The sequence below is a fragment of the Phaeoacremonium minimum genome (genome assembly GCF_000392275.1).
Source record: "Phaeoacremonium minimum UCRPA7 unplaced genomic scaffold PA7_03_scaffold_594, whole genome shotgun sequence".
Classification (NCBI taxonomy): Eukaryota; Fungi; Ascomycota; class Sordariomycetes; order Togniniales; family Togniniaceae; genus Phaeoacremonium; species Phaeoacremonium minimum.
Window position 1 is genome coordinate 135,558 of NW_006921496.1, and position 25,921 is coordinate 161,478.

General features: G+C 49.0%; 7 protein-coding genes across 7 annotated transcripts; 2 read left to right on the forward strand and 5 right to left on the reverse strand.

The window, feature by feature from the left end:
• Positions 1-194: 194 nt before the first annotated feature.
• Positions 195-1,682, forward strand: UCRPA7_8437 (putative amidohydrolase protein; the record flags this gene model as incomplete). Its single annotated transcript, XM_007920950.1, has 1 exon — positions 195-1,682. One exon carries the CDS (start codon positions 195-197, stop codon positions 1,680-1,682), a length of 1,488 nt encoding a protein of 495 aa, XP_007919141.1.
• Positions 1,683-2,715: 1,033 nt separating this feature from the next.
• Positions 2,716-4,272, reverse strand: UCRPA7_8438 (hypothetical protein; the record flags this gene model as incomplete). The annotated part of the gene is made up of 5 exons (XM_007920951.1): positions 2,716-2,999; positions 3,486-3,636; positions 3,699-3,782; positions 3,867-4,032; positions 4,112-4,272. 5 exons carry the CDS (start codon positions 4,270-4,272, stop codon positions 2,716-2,718), a joined length of 846 nt encoding a protein of 281 aa, XP_007919142.1.
• Positions 4,273-8,649: 4,377 nt separating this feature from the next.
• Positions 8,650-9,748, reverse strand: UCRPA7_8439 (putative aldo keto reductase protein; the record flags this gene model as incomplete). Its single annotated transcript, XM_007920952.1, has 2 exons — positions 8,650-8,828; positions 8,890-9,748. The coding sequence occupies 2 exons, from the start codon at positions 9,746-9,748 to the stop codon at positions 8,650-8,652; spliced, it is 1,038 nt and encodes a 345-aa protein (XP_007919143.1).
• Positions 9,749-10,971: 1,223 nt separating this feature from the next.
• Positions 10,972-11,858, forward strand: UCRPA7_8440 (putative gnat family protein; the record flags this gene model as incomplete). Its single annotated transcript, XM_007920953.1, has 2 exons — positions 10,972-11,371; positions 11,476-11,858. The coding sequence occupies 2 exons, from the start codon at positions 10,972-10,974 to the stop codon at positions 11,856-11,858; spliced, it is 783 nt and encodes a 260-aa protein (XP_007919144.1).
• Positions 11,859-15,422: 3,564 nt separating this feature from the next.
• Positions 15,423-15,758, reverse strand: UCRPA7_8441 (putative clavaminate synthase-like protein; the record flags this gene model as incomplete). The annotated part of the gene is made up of 1 exon (XM_007920954.1): positions 15,423-15,758. The coding sequence occupies one exon, from the start codon at positions 15,756-15,758 to the stop codon at positions 15,423-15,425; it is 336 nt and encodes a 111-aa protein (XP_007919145.1).
• Positions 15,759-15,936: 178 nt separating this feature from the next.
• Positions 15,937-16,944, reverse strand: UCRPA7_8442 (putative taurine catabolism dioxygenase protein; the record flags this gene model as incomplete). Its single annotated transcript, XM_007920955.1, has 4 exons — positions 15,937-16,107; positions 16,164-16,243; positions 16,310-16,546; positions 16,614-16,944. 4 exons carry the CDS (start codon positions 16,942-16,944, stop codon positions 15,937-15,939), a joined length of 819 nt encoding a protein of 272 aa, XP_007919146.1.
• A 1,582-nt stretch (positions 16,945-18,526) lies between these two features.
• UCRPA7_8443 (hypothetical protein) lies at positions 18,527-19,904 on the reverse strand (the record flags this gene model as incomplete). Its single annotated transcript, XM_007920956.1, has 4 exons — positions 18,527-18,648; positions 18,744-18,942; positions 19,430-19,791; positions 19,856-19,904. The coding sequence occupies 4 exons, from the start codon at positions 19,902-19,904 to the stop codon at positions 18,527-18,529; spliced, it is 732 nt and encodes a 243-aa protein (XP_007919147.1).
• Positions 19,905-25,921: the final 6,017 nt, after the last annotated feature.

The window sequence follows — 25,921 nt, forward strand, 5'->3', positions numbered from 1 at the left end:
CCCCTCCCTTGGTAAATCCTAAGCCCCTGTTTTTACCGTGCCAACGGTAATGACCTTCCAAACCGGGAACCCTTGGTTTGTCAGTAGCGGCGGACCCTTTATCATCGTCTTTCGAGCTGGCCTCTCTCTCTCTCCGTCTTCTTGTCAATCTGCGGAGTGGTAATGAGAATTGTTGCTGGCACGAAAATTCCGCGATGTCGCCTTCAATTGAACAGGACTGGGAACTGGTGCCCTCGGCCACTGACACCAATGCTGCATCAGCAGTGAGATCCAAGACCAATTCATCAGACCTCGGGCCACAGCGAATCTACTCAACGAGCTTGGGCATAGCCATTCGGACCAGGCCAGCTAACTCGGAGGCTTCTCTCCATGCCAAGATTACCACAAAGAAGAAGTTCTTTACCATTATCAAAGCCGGCCTTCTGATTCCTGGAGATGGCGAGCCCTTTTCCGATGCGGCCCTTGTTGTTGAGAATAAGGTTATCGCCTGGGTCGGCGCTGAAGCCAATCTGCCTCAAAAGTACATTGATGCTCCGCATCGAAGCTTCTCTGTTCCCTACCTTATGCCTGGACTCTGGGAATGCCATGCACACTTCGCCGGTGACGGTCCCGGAAACGATGGCGACAGCTACGTAGGGTTCCTGACTCTCCACCCTTCAACTGGTGGTGCTCGTTTGGCTCGAGGTTGCTGGGAGGCCATCCAGCGCGGCTATACGTCCATGAGAGACGTAGCGGGGTATGGATGTGAAGTAGCCAAAGCCATTGAGGATGGCACAATCGTCGGCCCCAACGTCTACAGCTCCGGCTCGTGTCTAAGTCAGACCGCCGGCCACGGCGACATCTTCCCGCTGCCCGCTGGTGATGTTCTGCTCAACTTTGGCGTGTCCAACATTACACCGGGCCACTTTGCCACAGGCATGACGATCATCGTCGACGGCGTGGATGAGTGCCGCCGAGCGGTCCGTCTGCAGATTCGAAGAGGTGCAAAGTGCATCAAGATCCTCGCATCAGGCGGAGTAATGTCGCGCGATGACAATCCATTATATGCGCAGTTCAGCCCTGAGGAACTCGAATGCATCGTGTCTGAGGCATCGCGGCAGGGCCGATCAGTGGCTGCACATGTGCACGGCAAACCCGGCATTCTGGCAGCCGTGAAGGCCGGCGTCACTACAGTGGAGCACGTGTCATTTGCAGATAAGGAATGCATTGACCTGATCAAAGAGAAGGGGACAATATATGTCGCAACGCGGTTCGTCCTCGACATGTTGATACAGAGTGGCGGAGAAGGTCTGACCAAAGAGAGCTGGGAGAAGGCCAAGCTCTGTGCAACCAATCATTTGACAGCCTACAAAATGGCCATTGAAGCAGGCATACCACTCGCCATGGGAACAGATACTCCGCCAGGCTTCAACCAGGCGGTTGAGCTGGAGCATGCTGTGAAGGCAGGGCTGAGCAACCTAGAGGCGATCAAAGCAGCGACGGCCAATGGCCCACTGACTGTTGGGGCCCAAGCACCAAAGACAGGGCAGCTGAAGGCAGGTTACGAGGCGGACTTGCTTGGCTTGACAGAAAATCCGGTGGAAGATGTCAAAGTACTGCAAAACAGGGACATCATTCAGTGGGTTTGGAAAGGCGGAAAGATCTTCAAAGGTCCTGGTATTGGGCCGTGGGGTGAGGAGTGATGGACAAAAACTGCAGAGACATGTAAGCCAGACATCATATCATAGTGTAGCAAAGTCCATCCTGTTTGTCAATAGTGAGGAAATCAGTCTATCCGAATTCAGTTGACGTGTCTGAAGGTTCTCTTTGAATACTAATTCCTTGAAACCTAAAGGTATTCTACTGTGACGCTCCAACACCGTTATTGCCAAGGCTCGACCTTACCACTAATTCGTCGTGGCATACGACATGGAAGTGCAGACTATCTTGTAGCAATATATACTGAATTTAACGTTATTCACGTGTCTGCGCCGTGCATAAGTAGGATAAATACGATTTCTCGCAGACCGGCGCTTGTGAGATGAAGATACGTTCCTCACGGTATGTGAAGATCATCTGGTTCAGGTGAGTCGGCGATTTAACCGAGGGTAGGCGTTGATAAACATTCGAGACATCTAGCGGTGGATTAACATGTTGAAGATTGATCTGTGCGCTTTCTATTGTTTCCCTGGAGTCAGTCGGGTGTGCTATTGCGAGCAGACACAACGTGTCGAGTTCGACTCACCAGTGTCTTGTTCTGGCCTCGTCGACCTTCTCTTTTTGCATCGGTGTACGCAATCTGACACGAATTTTGCAATTGTGAGGATTGAAGCAATGGCTCCAATTGCTGCAAAAGAGATAGATGCAATAACTCTAACGGATGAAGCGGTCATGGTCTTGGGTTGGTGCTTCGGAAGGCCACGAGCATCTGGGGTTACTAAGCAATTTGACGGACATTTCGACCACGTATAATTTTGATTGTGGCGAGATCATTGATTCTTATGTTCATTAGATTAACGCCTCTGGCATGAACGACAACATCCAGAAACTGTCAGTAGATCAAGCAGGACTATGGCCTCTGACCAACTGTAGAGAGTATGGCATCTGATGGCTTAACAACAAGATCTAACAAAACTCCTCAACTCCCAATCACATTTGTATCAACGAAAGGTTTTTAGCTGTTAGAGGATACCGCCCCCAGTCTGCCCTGATATTCGCCTCTTATCGGCCACGGATTTATGAGATGGCCAAGCCACTTTGCTGAACTATATTCCCACACTGGTTCGAGAAGCTCTTGTAAAGTGTGCAAAAGTCGCTCAATCTGTCTTTAACCAACTCTTCTGTATATTCATCCTTGCTCAAGTAGTCGACATCGACGCCAAAGGACTTGAACGCCTCGACTCGCTCGTGTCTCTCCATGAGTGAGAAGTTAGCACCGAGTACTTGCTGGCAAAATCGCATAGTGAGAACAGCGTGGGAATTCCCCAGGGATCGGCGAAGCTTCGGAAGCATTTCTTGAACTAGAAGATGATTGTCAATGAGAAAAGTCATTGTTAGCTGTTAGATATGTCGGGGTGATTTACTCTCTCGCAAATCTTTGCTTTTTGTCTCGCTCTCGGCACGTTTGGACTGCCCTTCCTTGATCAAATAAGTCGAGGAGCCACCCAAGAAACCTATACCTGATCCTATTGCTACCTTGGTCCCTACCGTGACGACATCCGTTGCCCCGACGCCCGCGGTCGTAGCCCCCACGATACAGGCGGCCATTATCAACAGCAAGCCAAACGTAGCCACGCGCCCAGAATTTCTTTTATCATGATTATGTTTGTCGAGAATGAGCGTCAGAGCCTCGTGCATTTCATCCTGCAGCGGCGCGAGAATGTTCATGGCGATGGAAATGCTGACAAGAGTTTCGTAGAGGTCCTGGTCGCTGATGGCTTTGAGATGGTATAGGAATTAGAATGCTGAGAAAATAACACGCCGGGTTAAGGTCAGATAACACTCACCTTCCCCCTTGACAATCCTCTGGAGATATGTATCGACGCCAAGCGCAGCTGAGGTGAAGAACTGAAACAGGTGAATGGACTTGTGGCAAGCGTTGACGATGTCTGGTGTTGCCCATGGCTTGTCGGCACCTCTGCCAAACTGCTCTTGAAGCTAGACAGATTTCGGTCTGTCAGGAGTGAAATCACAACAATGGCAGATGATGACGAACTCACAGCTTTCCCGATATCTGATCCAAACAAGATCTTCTCTGCGTCTGTGATTACTGCTTGGTTCGAGTCCCGGAACGGCTGAAGGGGCTGGATACATCAGTGAGTCTGAGCATGATTGCGATGCAGATGGCGAGTGTGTTGCAGCGAGAGTGCTTCAAGTGTGGGACTCACCACAGAACTTTTAGCTCCATCAGAGTTCGACATCTTGGCACGGATATTTTCTAGTACTTCGGTCATAGAGCCATATCTGAGGTATAATGAAGGCATCTTCTTCACCTCCTCGATGACATCTAGCACAACAGCTGCGCCCCGAGGTAGATTGGCGACAACGCGGAACCTAAATTATTGATGTCTACGTTAACATACCATTAGGACTCGAGAGATAGGGAGGATGGGGATCAATCTCAAAGACTCACATGTCTGCAATCGAGCCTGACTCGGTCGGGAAGGTGGGTCTCGCGTCTGGGCCAGCCGGGAGAGGCAAATGTCTCTTGGTTCGGATGAGGGTGCAGAGTCTCTTGGTCTCAGCGTCAACGCGGACGTATCGTCTTTCGCTGTTGACCGGAAACACGTTCATATAATGTGGGACGGTACTGATATCTTTGAAAAACAACCCCAGCGTGGGTTCAATGTCTATGAAGAACAGTCGTCGCAGATCGCCCACATGATCGGGCCCACAATAGCGAAGATGCACCTAGAGAGTCGGGAGGCATTGATGTCAGCAACCGGTCAGAAATCGAAAGAAAAAAGAAAAAAAATCTGACTCGTAGGGCTTTGCGTACCTCAACAGGGACAAAATCGTCTCGATACTGGTTGCTTGGCTTCACAGGCTCAGCGGACCAGTGGGATGAGTCGAGTTGGTTGAGGCGAGTGGCCAGGGCTTGGTTGTCTCGCAAGTTGCGTCCGCTCTGCGTAATGTGCCATACTTGCATGTGAAACTTGAACTTGAACAGCTGGCCGCTGACGCTGACGCTATTCTCGTCTGAACTTGAATTAATGTTGGCGGGAGGCGCGTGTTGGAAAGACAATGTTACCATATAAAGGCTCAACAAGTCGGACGAGGCTGCTGTAGCCACGGTTCACACTTGCAAGTGTGAAGTCGTCGATCAAGAAGTCTAGAGGGATGAGGGAAGGCAGGCCTGGCTGATATCCCAACTCCGTTGCCATGCACGCGCCACTCAGAGCCTTGTGCCTCGCCATAGACACAAACGCCGTGGCTGAAAGCTGAGACACACATTTGAATGTATAGCAATAGATGAAAGAAATCGAGCAACCGCAAATGCTGGGAACACGAATGGTGGTTGGAGGAAAAGAGGGGTTTAACTTTGTGGCGTACTTCTACTTGAGCCCCAAAACCCCTACCTAACCTCATCCCTATCCCTTTCTCCGACCTACCACCACTACCAACTATTCAACGCCTATCCTATCTGGACCTAAGGCCTTAAGTCCGAGACTTTTAAAGCATCTCTCTCTCTCTCTCTCTCTCTCTCATATGGACCGTTGTGACCCTCCGAGCAGCCATTCCGAGTCGGAAGACATGACGCTTTTGAACGCTCGAAATCGCAGAGCTGGCGAGGCTACGGGTGGATATCTGGGCAGCAGTACCGAAATCCCGTTACCATCCAGACAAGGTTGTGATGAACCCGACGTCTCTGACCTTTGGTTGTATTTCGAAACGTACCGACACTCAGCTGCGTATTATCTAAACCTCTACTTTGAGGCCATGGACCGGATTGCGATAACCTCCAGTTCATGGGACACGGGTGGAAACCCACCAAACTCACCTGACGGTATGTGCGCTAAACAGACGCAGTCGCTTCGATCCGGTATCGTATCTGACGCTTGCGTGAATCACGTAGCATTGGCGAGGAGCTCATCGTCATCCAGAGCAGAAGAACAGGAGAGAGAAACAATGCGCCTGAAGATCTACACCGACGCCTTGATGCGCGACCTTATCGCCATGGAAGACGCCCTCACACGTGCACAAACAATTCACAACTCCACAAAACCTGTTATCCTCTCGCTGATTCCTATCGTGTGGTAGGTCTGGTTTCGGCCCAACGGCTCTCCACTCACGCGACAAGGAGAATGAGTGCTCACGCAGATAGTAGGACCGTCGGGTGGACCCTCTCCGCCATAGCAATGCCAGTGAAAGCTGTAGTTGGCGTGTCAGTGATCGGAGCTCTTACCGGCGCTGTGGCGCTTGCAGCGCCCACGGTTTGGCACGCTATTCGGAGCAATTCTCTCGAGCAGACAGTTGTCTCACTGAGAGTTCTCAAGAATGCTGTGGCAAATGGGTCGGATCTGTCCATATATCACGGCTATCTGGCCCGCGAGAAGTTTGCCACCCTCGAGAAGGTCACCGCTGAGATCAAGGCCAACTGTCAGCTTGTGCTGGGATCTTGAAGTCTAGGAGGTCAAATTTTGGGATTTATCAATGCAGGCGATCGGTATTTAGGTGTTGAGGCGTCCTCACAGGCTACACTGATACACTAGGACATTGAAACCCCCTGGTATTGATACTAGGCAGTTGCTTTTCTCATTCTATTTACGGTCGTGTGATACGACTTGCTCACGTTCAAGCATCTACCTAAGTTCGAGATGTTGAGGTACTGCAAAACAAGGGCGTCATTCAGTAGGTTTGGAAAGGCGGAAAGATCTTCAAAGGTCCTGGCATCGGGCCATGGGGCGAAGATTGATTCAACCAGAACTCAGAGATCAATGTAATTTAATTATCAGGCAACTGAACGGCTTTGATTTCACTCTGTTGATCAGCAGTCAACACAGCTGTCTATCCGAGATCGAACAAAATGGTCTGAAAGTTCACTTCGAAAATGTATTTATTGAGATACCGAAGATGTCGAGATGTGAATTTATCGACGTGGGTGCCTAAACCTGGGACTACGACTGAGCCTTCGTCTAAATTTACACGGGAAGATAGGGGTTGGTAATAGTAAGGTGTCCTGAATCTAGTGTCATTCAGACTCCTGTCCTTGGGTGTAAGCTATATAAGCCGCCCCTGTTACGAAACGAAGATGGTGAGATACATATACGTTCCTCACGATATGTCGGGATGATCCGGCTCAGGTGAATCGGCGATGTCAACTGAGGGCAGGCGTCGATACGGATTAGACATTGCCGACGATGGACAAACTAGTTGAAGGGCAACTTCTATATCTTCTATTTTGACTCAGGTCAGCCTCGTGCGGGGACTGTAATTGTATACAATTCTCAGCAATGCTCAAACAATGGCTCACCTCTGCTAGGTACTTGCTTTGACGTTCTCTCTTTGCAACACTGTATGCAGTCAAGCATCAGTTTGGCAATTATTATAAATGTCCCAAGCGCTCCGATTACTCCAAAACATATGTAGGCAACAAGCCAAGCCGATGTAGCGGTCATAGTCCTGTTTTGCGTGTAGGGGAGCCCAAGAGTGTCTCTGATAACCAGGCGAATTCACAAAATCATACATTTATACAGAGATGTGAGTGTAGCGGGTTCATGGATTCTTATAGTGCCTAAATCAACTAATCTTCAGAATGTGCACAAACGTCCAAAGGCTGTCAATGGGACAAGCAGGAGTATGGCCACCTCATCAACTCCAGACCGTATGGCTCAGGTGATGCTACCATTAAAAGCCAGGCCCAACCGGATTACTGCAATAACCGCCGACATAATGAAATCGACTATCTTCAGTCAATTGACGCTACGCGCCGTGTGCTCTGTTCCCTCTTCGCCATCCTTAGGGGTCACTGAACTGTTTGGAGGAGGTTTTGGTAAGAGCAGGGCGACATTGGAGTACACACCATTCGCTTAGGCAGGTACAAGCTCATAAAATATTTACGATCATTGGCCAGGCTCTTGCAGAGCGCTAGAAGGAGGGCAAGAGTGGTCCTACTTCTTTCATGGTGTGGAGATGGAGGCGGGCGCTGAGGTCGTTAGTACAAAGGCTAAATCCACCATACTGTGAAATCACACCTCACACCTGCCCCTAGTGTTACCCATCACACTTGCCTAGCGTAGTTTGGCGAGGAATCGCGAGAGTTATAACACCACTAACTGATCGTGGACTACTCGTTTCCCTGCCCATGTTGCCGTGGCGCTTGATGTACGGATACAATTTCTGCCTAAAGCCATATCCTTGATGCTGGGGTCAAACTTACATCCATCATGGTCACGGCAGCAAATGGGTGAGCTATTGTCGACAGCATTGTAGCGCTCCCTGGGCGGACTGTATTCCTTATATGATCAATAATTATACTAGCCAGATTGGCACATCCTATGATTGGGGTCGCTCTACGTTTAAGAATAGTCTTTGAACTAGAGCAAGCAACTTAGAAGTACGGAACGATTACAGAATCACTCATTTCTATCATTTGGTAGATACCTTATATTAATTTATAAATCTATTGCTGAATGTGTTATAGGAGGATAAGACGTTGAATACTTCAGGGGCTAATAGGTCAAAAGCAGGCTTATCAAGAGTCCAAAGAGACGCGACTTCTATCATGGATTGTATGCTAGACAGTAACTGCATGAGTAACACTGAACAGTTGCCCCTTCATTCTGTAAAGTTATCCTTCTCTAACCCTAACATGTTGATAACATTTCCCTTCACCATTCGAGCTCATATTTACAAAGGCAATAATACGGAGACCGTCATAGACTCTAGATATTATATCTCCCACTTTTGTGCGTCTACCCCAACTAAGCGTAGAAAAACGTTGCAAATATACAGGATGTATTAAAGTCTGTAGAAATAATTTCTAAGTTTATTAAATACTCTATATAAAACCATGGTCAAACTATTGAAATTTTGCGAGTAGAGCCGGTATCCGAAAATAGTTTATATTAAGTTTTGTAACAATAAGATGCGAACAGACCGCGCTAATGGAGACATTTCTTTCTTTCACTCGACTTGCTGCGGCAGTATAATTCATTCACATTGAGGCATCTAATCCAATTCAACAGAATCCCCAAAGCACTTGGCGAGCATAGCGCTGGGATACCGGGAACCTTTGGCACCACCAACAGTCTCGATTGCCTTCCTGACACGGAGCTCGTCTTCTTTAGTAAAGTGCACATCAATAGCACCAACATTGTCCTCCAGATACTTGACATGCTTTGTTCCCGCTATGGGGATGAAATCTGCACTGGTTAGTTTATATCACTGCACTATAATCTGGTCACGTACCGTCACCCTGAGCAAGCACCCAAGCAAGCGCCAGCCGGCTAGGGGTAGTGCCTTTTTCTTTGGCGAGCGCCGACAACGTCTCCACCAATCTCAGATTGTCTGCGAAGTTCTCTTCTGAGAACCGAGGATGGTTTAGGCGGTTGTCACCCTCGTCAAAATCGGCCCGGCTCTTGATAGTCCCTGTCAGAAAGCCGCGGCCAAGCGGTGAATAGGCCACAATCTTGACACCCAGCTCCCTGGCCGTAGCGAGGAAGTTTGTCTGCTCCGATTCAATTTCCAAGGCAAACGGGGAGAACTCCATCTGCGCAGCGGCGATGGAATGGACCGCATGGGCCCGACGGAGAGTACGTGCGGAGCACTCCGAGAGGCCTAGATACCTGATCTTGCCCTCGGCCTTCAACTGTGCCATTGCTTCGACCGTCTTCTCGATGGGTGTGTTGAAGTCTACCCGGTGCTGATAATAGAGGTCCACGTGGTCGGTGTTCAGTCTCTTTAGGCTGTCACTCAACGCCTGCCTCACGTACTCGGGCGACCCATCAATGGTGGTCTTGTCAGTGACAGTGTCATACTTGTTGCCGAACTTGGTTGCCAGGAAGATCTCGTCTCTGCGCCCGGTCTCCTTGAACCAGCGACCGATGAGCTCCTCGTTGGTGAAGGGCCCATAGATGTCGCTTGTGTCCCAGAAGGTGATGCCCAGGTCAGCAGCGCGCGTGAGGACTCTGAGTGATTCCTGGTCGTTGTAGCCGCCAAATGACGAGTACTGGTGAGTCATGCCCATGCATCCCAGTCCTTGTGCCGACACGAGGGTGTCCCCAAGCTTTCTCTGCGGATACTTTGACACTGTCATCCTGAGGGGCATGCGGGAGCCTGGCAGCTGCTGTCCGATATGCCAACACGATGATGAATCTTGAAGCCGACGACTCTGTCTCCGCGCCGTTGGGAGGAGGAAGTAGAGAAGTAATGAAAGTCTAGCCAGGGTTGGTCCTGCTGGTTGCTCACAAATGATGCTTATATCAGGCGCAAAGAGCACCGTTTGTCACTGGCACTGACACTGAGACCGCGTTGCAAGAAGAGCCCGACGGTCATATCCCTGAATGCGGACAGACAAACCAAGTTGATGCCTCAGCCTTAGCCTTATACCCACAGGTAGCAGCAGGTGCCATGATATGTGAAGGTGGAGAACAAGCACGCAAGGAAGTAGCGCCTCCACTAGGTACCTCGGTACCCGAACACGCAATATAAGCTCTCACAGATTCTAGGTACTAAAGCTAATTAGGTACCAACCCAGCCTGTGGGGGAAGGCGCGGTAGGGCAATGAGGCGGCTTCCTCCTATCTCGGACGCCGGGCACCAGTTACGTGAACTTAGGTAATTATTCTCCTTGAGTAGGTACTCAGGTACTTGACTGTCTGCTGGCCGGTGGCCCCACTTGCCACCTGGCTACCGTGTTTCCTTCCTCGTTCGCCGAATTTCCCTTTTGGGATACCTACCTCTTCCCCTCCCCGGCCCGCCCCTAGGCTACCATCTACCTTAGCTAAGAGTGAAGGAGAGGCGGGCATGGGACAATGATACTCACGTGGATTCAAAACCAAAATGAGGTGCTCCCATTCTCATTCACTGAGCCAGAGCCAGAGCCAGAGCCTCATGTTGTCACGCGTACCTTATTACTCATCACCGCCGTATTGATCCGATCCACGCACTCGTCTGAAGAGCCAATTAAAGGTCATCCCTTGTGTCTCGTCCTGCAACTACCGTCTCAGCTGCTCCGGGTATTTATTGAGTGTGATCGTAATTTCTTTCTCTCCGTCAGGCAGGCTGTCCCACCAGATAGCTATCTCAAGGAGGTACAATCTATCGTTCTCGTCTCGCTCCATTCCTGAGGTCGGCATTTCCCAGATCCCGTAACTTATCTACTCAGTCTGCTTATCTCGTCACCTCTCGCCATCCATTTCGCGAAAACCCTCACTGTCGAGTTGAATCCATCATATCAACCAGCCCCAAGCAGAGACTCCTCGATCTCTACTGATCCGTTTTCTTGCACCTAAAAATCATCTCTGCGGAGGATGACATGATCCTCTCGAAAATGCTTTCTCCCTTTGTCAGACTCGCGGCTGGTCTAAGCAACCTGTCCTCCGCCTTCTCTCTCCCACAGGTCTTGAGCTCCACCTCCGCCCTCGCGACAAGTCGGATTGCCGTCCCTGCGGACATAGACGAGCTTGTTGATGTCGTGCTCTTGACCATGCCCGCCGACCCCCAGTGGGACTACCGGTTTCCTTACAGGCTGCAATATCCCGAGGAGCATCGCAAATATACCAAAATGCTCTGGGAGAAATTCATCGATCCGGCCTACGACGATTGGGTGGTCCAGGTCGTAGAGGACAAGCTCCCCGGCGCCTCAAAGCCCGTCCTTGTCGCATTCTCCGTGTGGAATGTGTCATACCTAAACAAGAGAAAACATGGACCTTCATACGAACCCCAAAGCCGTGAGTTGTTACCTACCAAGCCCAGTACCCCAAGGTATCATTTTCTCATTGATAGTTCATGGCCTAAATTGCTCTCCCTTCTCACACCCATTGATTTTTGTTAGCTCCCCGCGAGGTAGCCGAGAACGGCGGCGCAACTCGAAAAGACGCCAACCCAGCGCACGTCCGAGCCTTCAAAGAATCGAGTGATGAGTGTGACAAGAAATACCTCGACGTGTACGGAGATGACCAGCTCATACTCCAGATCCTTGGTACCCATCCCGACTACAGACGGCGCGGGCACGGCACTACCCTGTGCAAGTGGGGGATGGATCTTGCTCGCCGGGACGGCGTCGTCCTCACACTACAGGCCAGCCCTTTGGGCCGGCTTCTCTATAACAGTTTGGGGTTTACAAACCTCGGCGAGTGCGTGATGCAAGTGCCAGGAGAGGACGAATACGTACCTTTCTGGGCTATGGTCTGGCCTGCCCAAAGGGCGGAGCTGTAGAGGCCTATAGGCTTGTCGCTCTGCTCAATCATCTTGTAATGACAGCGACAAGAGGGGTCCAAGGGACTTAACCGGTTATACCGTTGCTTTAGCAAGCTGGGAGACTTTGGAAAGATTGTAAATCAAAACATCGGTCAAAAATCCTCACTATCACTGACATCTTAAGTGTCTCTACCCGCTTGTGCTAACTGTGAACAATATGTACTACTACTCTTACTCAACTTCTACTCTTGCTGCTTGTAGACGTCGGAATGCTTGAGCTTGGATCTGAGACTAGGTTCGAGATCTACTCGATAATATCTTAGACAGGTTTAGTCAAACTGAAAACGTGGCACGACGAAAATGTCGGAGGCATGGATCGGCTTCTATGCCCAAAAGAATTGACCGCATTGCCGGATTAGGAAGATTACTGCGGCATTACTTAGTTATCAAGCCATGCGGCCTCATTCCCAGTCGAAAGTCACAAAACGACCAAAGGTCTTCAGAACACAGTGGGCTTTCCTCGGGGCTGCCCTAGCATGTTCTGCCGTTTTCCTTTTTTTTTGGCTCACTTTTCTTGCCCGGCTTTTCTCACCGGAGTTCCCTTTTTGATCAGCGATATTCCCCTTGCTCTCCACCGTGTTCCTGCATCCAGATCCCCGTCTTTCACCCAGCTTGCCGCATTCCAAACTCCTCACACCGTGTTTCCCAGTTACTACTATGATAAATCACGGTGAGCAGATGTCCCATAGGAGATGTAACTCAGGAACAGCAACACGGTCACAGGTAGGCGAAGGACATGGAATATAAGAATGTCTTCTCTTTACTATAGTGTTAGACAACATAGATAAACATATCTTATGCAGTTCGTGTTGTTGAATGCATAGATAACGCACATCAAACACGAGCAAGTCGAGTGCAACCGCCAGAGTTTATCAGTTACTGGACTTGTCAAAAAGCCATCAATGTCTCGAACTACGAAGAACAAGCACGAAATGGACCCTCTCACCAATCAGAGCTGGGGCTCTTGTGATGTCGAGTACTACGGGACCACCGCCATCAGTGGAAATCAACCAGCAAGTGCGGGGTCTCTGCCACCGGGCGTCTCGCGGAGGCTTTCCGACAAACAGACCAACGCTTGCGTAGGGTATGTGCACTCGGTTACTCGCCCCTTTCCCGGACTTTCTTTTGCTCATGTTATTGCAGAACAGGAAGTCTGACCTTAGACACTCTTAATGGTCTAGCCGCTGAGAACAACAATCAAGGCATGCCAGTGATGATGGAAAGATGGCTGAGAATGGAGGATTTGTACTGGCGCCTGTGGGGTAGTAAGAGAGGAGAGCAAGGGGACCATCAACAGAACCAGCAATACCCCGGTTCGTATGCAGCAAGCAATCAGCGGCCCATTACTCCTTCAGCTGCTGCATCTGAAGGCAACAAAAACCGCCCCCGGCCTGAACGAAAGTCGGGTTGATCAGTTGCCCGAAACCTTTTTCCCTGCAGGTCCACACGTGCCTTTATCATATCCATGTATTTTAGAAGTGTCGTAAGAATCTTATCCGTATAAGAATTGCAAAAATACCCTTTGCTACTGTGATCCCAGCTGCTGTTGAGGGCCCCCGGCAAAATGCATTCTTTGAAAGCCGAACCATATGAATACAGCGCTTCAGAAGCCTTGCTTCTGGTCATGCGGAACAAGCTCTCTATTGAGCACTACATACAGTCACTCCTGTCAAGGATTGAACTGAAAGATAGCCAGGTCAACGCATGGGCTTACTTGGATAAACAAGCTGTTCTGGAGGAGGCTCGGAAGCTAGATCGCCTTCCTATAGCTGCTCGGGGGCCTTTACATGGACTGATTGTTGCCGTCAAAGATGTTATTCTGACAAAAGGTACCTTAGCTTGGCCACATGGGCTCTATTTGTTTTCACCTGTCGCCCTCAACATCGCTAGCTGTCGTTCGATGCTAATCAAGCGGCACTCGCCCAACCTACTTAGACATGCCCACTGGCTACAACTCGGGCATTTACACAGGTAGCACAGCAACATCAGAAGCATCATCGGTCAGCATTCTGAGGGCTGCAGGAGCGCTGATATTCGGTGAGCAGCCTTTCCAAGCCTCCACCCTTGCTCAAAGTTCTCATCAATGAAAATCAGGGAAAACCACGACGACCGAATTCGCTGCAACGGACAATGGTCCAAAAACCCGTAATCCACACGACGTAACCCGGACTCCAGGAGGCTCGTCCTCTGGATCCGCGGCTGCAGTAGCAGATTATCAGATTCCCGTCGCCCTGGGGACGCAAACAGGAGGTAGTATCATTCGACCTGCGTCATTCACCGGCGTGTATGGAATGAAGCCTACATGGAATGTCGTTTCAGCAGAAGGGCAGAAGACCTTCTCGGTTATATTCGACACGATTGGATTCTTTACGAGAACGACCGATGATCTTCAGCTTATCGCCACTGCCCTAGGAATCAAGGATGACGAGAAAGCCAACGTGCCACCATTCAAAATCAGGGGTGCCAGGTTCGCTTTTGTGAAGTCTTCTGCCTGGGCGGAAGTCGGACCAAGCACAAATGCGGTTCTAGAGACAGGTATCCGGCTGCTAAGGGAGAAAGGCGCCCAAATAGAGGAGGTTACCTTGCCACCCGCATTCGGCAACTTGTCCAAGTGGCACACAGTGATCATGTGCAGCGATGGCCAAGCGGCATTCTACAACGAATATCTCAGGTCGAAGGAGAAGCTTGATGAGCAGATCATTGAAATGGTGGAAAACTCAGATGGATACACTCGGACCGCTCAATTAGCTGCTTTCGACGGCATTGCATCGCTTCGGCCACAATTTGACCTGATCGCAAACCAATATGCTGCTATAATCACACCTAGCGCAGTTGACGAGGCACCAGTTGGTGAGAAAACGGGCCGTGCAATATTCAACACGTCTTGGACGGTACGTAAGCGAAGAGTGCTACCCTGACCGGTAGAATTGTTCTCGCTGACAATACAGTGACAGGCACTACATGTGCCAGTGATCAATATCCCGGGCCTGAAGGGGCTAAATCACCTCCCTGTAGGCATATCAGTTGTCACTGCAAGATACAGAGATATGCATCTCATTCGCGTTGCGCGGGAAGTCGGTAAGATTTTCAGGTCATATGATGCTCCAACAGCTCGGTTATAGGAATAGACAGTCCTGCCCGTAGATTCAACCGAGAATACATTGAACATTGTTTCGCGATAAACGTTGGAGTGTAAAATGAAACAATAGAATCGTCCATAAGATTGAACTGTAAGCTAACGACACTCTCAAAAGCGATTTCGCCTCAATCTTAGCTTATGCTCATCATAATTTCATACTAGCCATGGCATAGAAAATCATATCAAACCATCAAACCCGTAATTTGCTTTCAGGCAGCAGAATCCATCCTCAGGAAGTAGAAGAATTTGGAATCACAGTGACTAAAGATCGGAAAGGATCAAGGGAAAACATGAAAACAACCTTTCAAAGAAGCGAACACATTTGAGCGAATGGAGAACTAAGCCCCTGTGCGAGCCAATTGTCGTGCAAGTCATATCAAGAATCAGTTACACTTCATGCGACGCAAGGTACCGCGAGTCTGTGGCGGTGACCGTTCAATATCCCACACTGGGTTTCTACGAAACTCGCTTTCCCCATAAATTTCGAAGCTAGACTCCTCGAGCGCGAGAGGAGTTGTCCAGGCATGGTCATCGCTCTTGAGCCAAAGACGGATGAGGTGGCGCTTGCCACTGTCATCATCGATGAAGCTGCTGCGAGCATGCATAAGAGCGTGGTTGTTGAAGATCTCAAGATCGCCTCGCTTGAGCTTGAGTTCAATGGCGTGCTTCTTGGCAATGAAATGTACCATGTCCAGTGCCTCCGCTTGAACTTCAGTCATTGCAGGGACACCGGGGAAATGTGGGCAGAAGTACGCGCCTGTCAATGGGCGACGGGAATAGGAAAATCCTGGTCCGTGCCCTGGGAAATCATGAAGTAATGCCATCTTGTGATAGTCGCCTTCATGAAACCTATACATGTAAGCCTCAACATGCCTTGATGGTCACAGTGACCAGAACTCACTCGTCGAACACCCAGTCATCCTTGATCAGAGTGTGAATAACATCGGGTCTCTCCTTGGCAATCTCGTTGTAGATCTTAGCTGAGGACGCAAGAAAAGATTCGCCCCCCATGGGTGCAACGTCCATAGCGTACAGAGCCAAAATATCACAACGGTCGGTGTGGAATGGCTGAGAGAAGTGTTATCAGTGATGATGCCTAGTATTTGTGAGGTATACGACATTACCTGAGTGCGTGAATGGTACGGCGAGAAAGGGCCGCGCTTTCCATACTTGCGAAGTTCTTCCTGAATGTCCTGAATGTGGACTAGCACCTAGTCAGGATGGGCCCATCACATTGTAACTTTGAGTAAAACTGGGGCAAGATGCCTACCGAGCATTCGACCATCATAATCCTGACAGCCTCTAGTCTCAGCAATGTAGCTGGTAATGCCGAGATATATCAAGACGTTGTCAAGTTTGGAGTACTTCTTCGGCTCAAGGCCACGTAGAATGGCAAAGCCTATGCCATTATGAATGGACACAGAGATTTCGTCTAACTTGGTAGCTAGAGTCGGAAGAGGATACGTTTTTTGAGAGACATCATCCGGGCCGAGCTCTCCAGGTAGGCCTAATTGCCTAGATTAGATATTGATCTCCAATACTGGGTGAGAGTGAATGTTGGAGTAGGGGCAGACCCTTAAAGTGAGCAAGCCCTGCTTCGATCTCCGCAATCTCAGCTTTGCTAAACTCAACAACATACTGGCTCTCCGACGTAAAGTCAGACTTGGACCAGACTCGTGATGTGGTAACCTCTTCTGGCCATCCAGCAGGGAGGGTAGTAGGACGGTCAAGTCCAAGGGCGGCGAGAGCCTCAACACGGGCTTTGTATGTCTTGAAAGAAGGGACCCATTCTATGTCAGGCCGAGCTACATCGTCAGAAGGCTCATTCCCTGACAAAGCATCCGCACTCCATTGCTCCTTGGGCAGCTCGTTAGGTGCTGGGTATGCTACTAGCGCCTGAGCCATCGGATTGATTTTGCGGTAATCGAAACGTGATGTAAGGCAAAGCTACGACACAATTTCTTTCAAGTTCAGACGACTCGTTGGTGAAGACTTAAGACGACGAGTTTCATCGAACTTCCTATGAGTCAACATGGAACGGGTCTCAGTCATTTTTTTGGCGGCGGCGGCGCCCCATTAGCAAAAGCAATCACCGACTTTGCGCCAGAGCCGCATCGTTGTCCAACGCCTTATCTACGGGGTAAGACCGCCTGCTGCCTTGCATGCATGCAAATGTTCGGAATGAGCGAAGATTTGAGTAACAGAACAACCCCGGAAAGTGTGTTAGGTTGATACGAGATGTTTACAAGCAGACAACATGAATATATATCCGAAAACCTAGGCAATATTTACAAATAATGTCACGTAATTACCGCATGCAATAAGAATAAGAGAGAACGTCAGATGTGGATATCCTCGTATCATCCCCAGAGCTTCTTCCGCTTTGGTGACCATCAGTAGACAGTATGATCGACGGGAGCAGGTTGCTTGAAGAACTAAATTCGGATAAAAAGTACTCAGGAGGTCTGAAACACAACGTCTCATCAGATGGTGAATGTCAAGCGATGCTATACTGCAAACACTTGAGAGCGTACTCAACGCATGGTGTCGACTCGGTGTAGGCCTAGTAGTGAAGCAAGGTGAACAGATCAGATAGCATACCTTGATAATCATGAACTTGTGGAGTTGATGTCTGTGAGAAGTCTTAGTCTAACGAATGCCCAACAGCCGAGTGGAACAGAATGTATCGTGCGAGTCAAGCGCACGGAATACTACAGCAGTATAGGCTAGAGTGATTTACCCCTCTTCACTCCTCGTGCAAAACGGGTAATGTATCGTAGCTCTTGAGGACAAGGCAGCGAATGAAGTAAAGGCATCCAGTGATTCTTATAGCAACTGGGCAAAAGTGCAGTTATGCAGTTATGTTGTGTCACCAGAACGACGAATGAGGCGAGAGCACAACACCGGTGTCGGACTCTCTACAGTAACAAACCATATTCGAGGACCAAGGAAGTGACACCACACTCAAGTCATCATGAAGATCCGAAGCCTTGCTCTTTCCACTTTCGCATACTCCTTCCTTCTTTAGTATAGCATTGTCCTCACCCAGGCCAATCCGGGGAAAACACGAAATTCAAGTCAAGTAGATTAACAGGGATGCTTCGTGGATCTCCGGAATTCTAGAAATCCTACAGCACCTCAACTGCATGGCTCGACAACCCGGATTCAATTCTGTTTGGCGTAATTACGAGGAACTCTAAGGTAAGCAAACTGTACGGGGATTAGAAGCATTGTGGTTATGGATAAGAAATATCGGGCTGAACTCCCCATGGGGATTCTGGAACCTGCCTCCAAATATCCTCCATGTACCAGGATGGCCTGAACTCTTGAAGTGCGACTGCTAGAGATACCTACGTCTGATCATTATTCAGTTGTGGCTCCACTGTTCTATGAATCTTTAACCCTAGAAAAAGAACCCAAACCATACCTTTGATCATAGAGACTGCGGGCAACAAAGTACTTAATACATAATTGCTGAGAGTCTACTTCAAAAGACCTCGTCCTCGATGTTAGGGGAACCAGAGTCCCAGTTGTCAAAGAACATCTGCTGACACCAATACAAGTCTGACTCATATTTGTGTTTTTCCCGGAGTTGGAGTAATTCGGTTTCTTTAATAAATTAGTTAGTGATAAGAATGTAATAAGTAATTTCCATTGACAGGAGCCGCGTTCAAGATTCAGGGTTCGTGTATGATGCAACATACCTCTCCGAAGAATCTCCACTTGAGTCTCTCCCATGAACTCAATCTCATGAGACTGTAGCTTTGCCAGCAGAAGGGTCTCTGGTGACGTCCATTTCGATCGCAGAGGAGCGGAGCCATTGCAGACAAAGTGGAATCGAGAGAGCAGCATCTTGGCAGTATGAAAATAGCCTTCGAACTCGCGCATATCGCAGTATCTAGTCTGAGGAACAGCCTTGATTAGCATCCGTGTTTAATCATGGTTCTCTATGTAGGAGCAGGCCATCTTTACCTTGATACCAAAATCAGTGGCAAAGCTCTTGCCATGTTTCGCTGACCATGCAATATGGTTCAACAACGTGAAGATGACCAAGTATGTCTCAAACCAAGAGGCCGCTGAGTGTTTTTGGATCTGAGCTTGAAGCTTTTCCAGTATAGTTGTCTTGAGGGGTGTCAAGATCTCTTGAATCACAATCTGGTCGAATTGAACGTCCATCATCGGGGGAAGCATCATTGTCCCAAAGAATGGGTTATGCGGATCTGTGACAATCTCCGTCCCCAGTGTTTCGCTGCCACACATCTCCCATGTGATTTCAATCAGCCGCGACGCAACCCACAAATTGACGACGTTGTCGATGAGTGACCCCTTGCACAATTGCTGCTTAGCATTTTACCACGATAATGCATGATGAAGGGTTGATAAGACTCACAACTTTGTTTCTGGCATATTGCGAAGCCATCGATAGTGTCTTCCACGCAAGTGGATCGGACTTCTTGAGCATCTCGATGTACGACCATTTAGACCGTGTGATGTATTGCATGATATTTCTCGTGATCTCGGGGATGCAAGTGATGCAGTAATGGGGCATTGGCATGCTTTGTTGGTTGCCGTCGGAATCAGTCCAAATATAAGCAACCTTGTCCTCTGGCGTCGGGATGAACTTGGCGGCATAAATAGTCAGGTCGTGACCACCTACGCTTTGCGTAATAGTTATCGTCTTCACTTGTGCGCCTTCCTCAGAGGGATCCTCTAGAGCGTATATGGCTCTTCTGGGAGTGTACTGAGGCCCAACTGGTACTATTCATAGCAGCGTCAAAATTGATCTGGACATGGAGACGATTTGGGCATGACTTACTGATCCGGAAAAAGGTCGAATCGCGGAGATCGGATTGAAAACACGGCATGCGTGGTAGATCTCGGTACGTGCGAGCGTAACATCCCGAACACTTCTCGTATGGTGTAGGTTTTTGTGCGAGATCGCACTGGTAGGTGTTATTAGCACAAACGTTCACCACCAGTACCTAGTGTACGAAGACTTCTTACCCGTTTCTTGGCCAGTCGACATCTCTCGCATATGCCGTTCTGGCGTGCCAGTGCTGTTTCCTTTCTTTTCTTTGGTGGGAGAGCTGCCCGCTTGGTAGGACGACTACCCATAACAATTTGCATGCCAGCGATCTCCCCTTGCTTGTTTTTCAAGACGGTCTTTTTCGTTTTCTAGCAATTGTCAGTCAAGTAATCTTGCTTCTACAAGGGAGTGGCCTGACACGTGCCATTTCGACACCAGAGTCGACATCTTTCTCCTGCTCTTCGTTGACAGCGCTAGGATCATAGTGAATGAACTTCAAAGAACTGATAGTTCTTGGCACGGTTGCTGACTCTTCCCGGGAACTTGTCCGCTTTAGTTGGCTGTTCGGAGTGGGAGAGTATGAGGAAACACTGCCTTGATGACTGTTGTTTTGTGACGGTTCAGATGTTACTTTGGGCTCGATCGATGCATTGTCCTCCGACAGGAACGGCGAAGGGAGCAATGTGTTTGTTGAAGTATCCGAACGAAGAGTAGAACTGCCATGGCTATTACTTATCGGGGCGTTGTCCCAGCTGGCTAAACCATCCGGCAACGAGAGTGTTGTCGCTGGGAAGAAACCACCGACGGATGCTTGGTTATACGGCGCCGCCAAGCTGTGATCTGGCGTGCCTATGGTTCCATTGTTGAAGGCATCAACACCGCCAGAGAGACTGTTATAGTCCTGCGCAAACTCGCCACTGAGCACGTCTGCCGAATTCCATGACTCTCTTTGATCCAAGCTTCCCAAAGGCGGCCCTCCCCACGCCACCTCGGCAGGGATAAGATTGCCCAAGGGCAAACTTGGCAGGGTTGCTCCTGTGTTGACAGGTAGGCTATTATCGAAGCTCGAGTATCCACTAGCTTTCAGAATATCAGAACCCAATTTACAGCTAGACAGAGCATGGCACACAGGAACGAGGAGAAGGTGAGATGGACTGCATTACTCTGATCAATATTGGTTGTAGCCGAGAAAAAGAAAGGCTGAAAGTCCGGTATGACTCCAAAATCCAAATCATGGCCATCGGTAGGGAGAATGAGTTCGGAAAACAACTCGTCATCGTTTTGCGCATGGGCAGGTTGAAGGGCTTCATTGAGAATTTCGGGCGCATCTGGAGATAAAGATAAAGACGAGCCTGCTGTCACGAACGGTTCAATGGCTTGGCGATGCGGTGCGCCTCCGCGGGACGGCTCATGGCCTTGGCTTGTGTGGGGTTTGCTTTGCTTCGTAGAGGCATCAGGGTTATCTTCAAGGTTGGGTTGTGGTGTTTTATTGGGCATATTGGGGAGAAGAAGGGGAGGCAAACGTCGGGTTTGGTGATCAAGGTGGCAGCGTCAGACGATGATTGACTAAGTCGGATCGGATGTGTGGCGGTATTTATGCTAGCCCCGCACACGGGATGCACGAGGCTGTTGTACGTACAGCTTCTACTGCAAGGAACTGGACGCTTTGGGTGGTCGGCATGCCTGCCTCGTTTTGCTGGCCACCGCATTTCCTCTTTCGACACCGCGTTTCTACTTCAGAGACCGTGTTTCGCTGATTGGTCCTACGCCCACAACACCCTTCAGCCTCACAAATTCTGAAGCCGCCAACTTTGAAAGCGCCTATGGTACGTGCAAATCCAAGTCACATGCTTAGATGAGTCTTGGTAGTGCATCACAAGTTATTCTTCGAACAGCTTTCTCCTTCCACGTATTACTATTGAGTCACCTACTAGTCTCTATCAGTATGGTTCACCTGCGCGTGGCTACTCCTGATGATGTCGACGATATCGTCCAACTAGTTCTCAAATCCATGCCCGACGACCCACAATGGAATTATCGTTTTCCATATCGCGAGAAATATCCTGAAGATCTGTATAAGTATACAAAGATATTATATGAGCAGTTCCTAGATCCGACGGTTGATGACTGGCAAGTACTTGTTGCAGTACAGGACTTTTCAGATGACGCAAGTGAAGCAACTGCTAGTGCGGAATCCTCCAATTCATTTGGTCATTCAATGAACAGCAGCGCAACCACAATACCAAAAATTAAGAGGGGCAAGATCACAGCTTTCTCCGTATGGGATGTGTCATACATCAACAAACGGCAAGAGGGCCCATCATATGAGTCGCAAAACCGTAGGCATTTCAAAAATACAGTGACAAACTTTAGCTCCATTGACTGACAGGTTTAGCAATGCTGTACATCGCGGAGCAGGGTGATGGCATCCGGAGAGATGTAAATCTAGACAGAGAGAAGGCGTTCAGACTGGCCGCGGCAGAAGCAAGGAAGTATTTCGTCGAATGCGGCAATGAGCAGCTTCACCTACAGATCCTAGGGACTCATCCGGACCACAGAAGGCATGGCTACGGCAAACTACTTTGTGAGTGGGGAATGAAAAGAGCAGCGGAAGAAGGCCTGGTGGTGACCGTCGTGGCAGGTAGTAACGGAGAACACCTATATAGGTATCTCGGTTTCAAATGTTTAGGCAGTGTGATGGCGAAGTTGCCGGGTGAGGAAGACCAAGTCGAAGGCGCGGCAATGATTTTTACTCCAGGGGAGATTCGCCACCCTATTAGTGCCTAAGTTGACACAGAGGAAAGAGAAACAAACCTTCGCTTGCATCAAGTAAAGAATAGTATCACGGGCCTCCCGCTTTCAAAGGCACTTCCTCAAGCCTGCGCGCATCCACCGTCTCCTTCCATGATAGAAAGAAAGGGATGAAAATTTCGCCTTTCCTGCAAACAGCCACCACCAGCAGCTTATTGACAATTGCTTTGCACTTAGGTGGTGGCACTTTAGTTACTCTTAAGTCTATCGCACTTGCTTCAGCCACATATGCGGCAACTAATCTCGAGTAAGAGCTGCGATCGCGGCTGTGAGGGTGGCGCACGCAGTTTTCAGCCAATGAGATGTTGGGCTGCCGGTTTCTGGGGACCAAAGCAATTTTCACGGGGGGTCAGTAATTGGGCACCCTTGAGATTCCAGGCTCAGGACATACGCATTGTACCTATTTCAAGCTTTTAATAGCGAAGCTTGGTGTCATAACTGCTCAGGACAGGACCCTATGTTCACTTGTGATAACAGAGTATGTATTCTCTTCCCGACGGATCTCATCGCACGCAAGCCTCTGAAACTACCCCAATACTATCTGGCACAAATCACCAACCCTAAGATAGGGGGACAGTAGTCAATACATGCCCTGCATTTAGAGTGGTTACAATGCTACACCTAAGATGGCTAACTACAGGGCAAACGCTGAGCTACTTAAAATCCCGCTTTCTGCCGCTCCCCGTGAATCTTTGGGATCCCCCTGTGCCTGTCACCTCAAGGTCTCACCTCAGTGCCATATGTTCCTCCGCTCATGTCTTAATCCTCGCGGTAGCCAGCTCGAGGATCACGGTCCCAATTCGCAAGGGGCAAGACGATTTAACTTCCAGTCGACCACGATAGAGTCCGTTGATATTGTACCTGATGACTCTCTTGGCTCCATCAGCTGATGGAGAGGGGTCGCATTTTTGTGCAATCACTTGGCTGGTCGATCAGCATCTGGAACAAGCGGTCTGCAGCTTCCGGGTCGACAGTCCCAGCTTATGGCACTGTTAACACTAGTTATTTCTAGAGTATAGACGATAGAACATACTGCTTCGTGGATATCGAAAGGCACGCCCGGCCTCCCACCATGTCATCACGGCAACTATGAGTGAGGATATGCCAAAAAAACAGTCCTTCGACGATAGCGATGATAGATTCAGTAGACAGAGCTTCCATGTTGCCACCATACTTGAGAGATACCAGGGTAGGTTTCGAACATATGAACAAGAATTCTTTTGTGTTTATATCTTAGTCTGAGTGTGGTTTGTGCTACTTCTGGTTGGATCACCTTTCCCTCGCAACTTATGAGCAGGTTGCTCCTGCTCAAGACTGCCCGCACCAGCGTGTCTCCAATCACACCTGCAGGATTCGACTACAGATCTCCCAAACTAATAGGCGAATCTCAAAATTCTAAATTAGCTGGCTGGATGCACCTAGTGCTGCAAAGGGACGGGTAAGATTGTCTTTGCGGTACATTATCACGCCTTGGGCACTGCTAGACTCCAATCAAAATTGAGCCTGAGCTCCAACCTCCCACATTTTCCACTCTGTTCCGTACCCTGTTATTATCAATTGCCTCCACACCTCGTTTGATTGAGCTAGTTAATTAGCACAACACAAGTTCTTCCGCCCCGAGATGCTACTACAAACGATGGAAATAGAAGTATTCCTCTCTCGTTCCAGATACAGATGGTGGTTTTGTACCATTACCACGGTAAGGTTGAGATCATGAGAGTCTGGTCGGGGTTGTGGCTCGTGGCTCGTGGCTGGTTGCCAGTGGAAATAGTGCACCAGCGCAGAACCAATCTGCTTTTAGGAGCATATTTGCAATGCGCCATAGCAAAAATTGAACCTTTCATTTGCAGCAACTACTTCATTGAGTGGAATTCCGTTATCCGTCGTAGCCATGCTCATCGGGTTTGTTCAAGAGGCATTGAAGTGGAGGGCTCTTTATAATGGATGTCTGGCTCGCATCATTGCAGCGGCTGACGTTAAAAGCCTTGGTCGGGGATATCATTATATTAAACAACGTCATGTGTTCAGAATTTGAGCATCAATTTCACCTTCAATCGAGTGCACACAGAGAACAAGGATCGAGGTGTTCAAAATGAGATGCCCATACGGGAGAGGACCGAGCCTTGGCGACCGATAAGCTTGTTGATTCGCCCCGCAAATTTAAAAGGCAATTCCACGGATACGATACAGAGGGGGAATCAATAGAAGAAGTATATAAATTTAGTTTGTCGTCTCAGCTGTTTTGGGACACACTCTTCTGACCTGCAATCCTTGGCAGGCCTGAATCCACGATGCCCCGTCGCGGGGAGCTCACACATGTCCCGCTGCCACTCATCCTCATCCTCAGCAACCTCTAAGCTCCCCGTTTGTGAACAGCAGCCCAAAGATATCGATCATATCCTATAAAGCGATACCTAGGTCAGCAGCCCATGTGAGGGCTCTAAGTGACCTTTTGTCGTTATAGCTGTCAAAGGATAAGTACGGGTGTGTTATATCTATATAACCTTGCCTTTGGACAGATATGAGGCTATCTATGAGCTTTTTCTATAGGTATTTGGCTACTGTTATTTTGAGAGGTATTGTATGGGTGGGCGGCTGCTATATAATATACTGAGAGAATAAGAAATGATATGGCCGACGGGAGGGTCTCTATACAGTAGGGAGGAAGAAGAAGCATAGAAGCAACGATAGTCAAGCCACTATTACCCTTGTCGATAGCAATAACAAGGTAACTTACGCCCTCTGACACTAATTAAGTAGAAGAACTCGATGATAATCTCTTTCAAGGCAGGCAAGTACACAGGCACTAAATCGAGGCCTTAGCCTTGTAGTAGAAGATGTCGTGCCGTTATACCTTGGTAATATGAAGGTAGAGCAAGCATGTAAGAAAGTAGCGCCTCCACTCAGTACCTAGTTAGCTAGTACGCAATATGAGCTCGGGAAATGCATGCAGCGCGGCCTCCCCTTATCTCAGACCCCAGCCAGTAGTCACCTGACCTTCCAAGACCTGGCGTCCTCCTTTGTCTGCTAGTCACGCCTGATGTCTGCTCCAATCTCAGTCAAAGACACGGTGAAGACACGAACATATGGAATCAAAGACAACCGCTTTCTCACAAACCAATCCGTTCTTATCAGATCCTCATGTTTCACGAGTGAATATAAGATGTTATCGTCATTGATCCACTCACCAGACTAAGGTAATAAAAGTAATGACCCATCTCTTTATTCCTGTCTCTCAGCTGCTCGTATATATTGGATATGCTT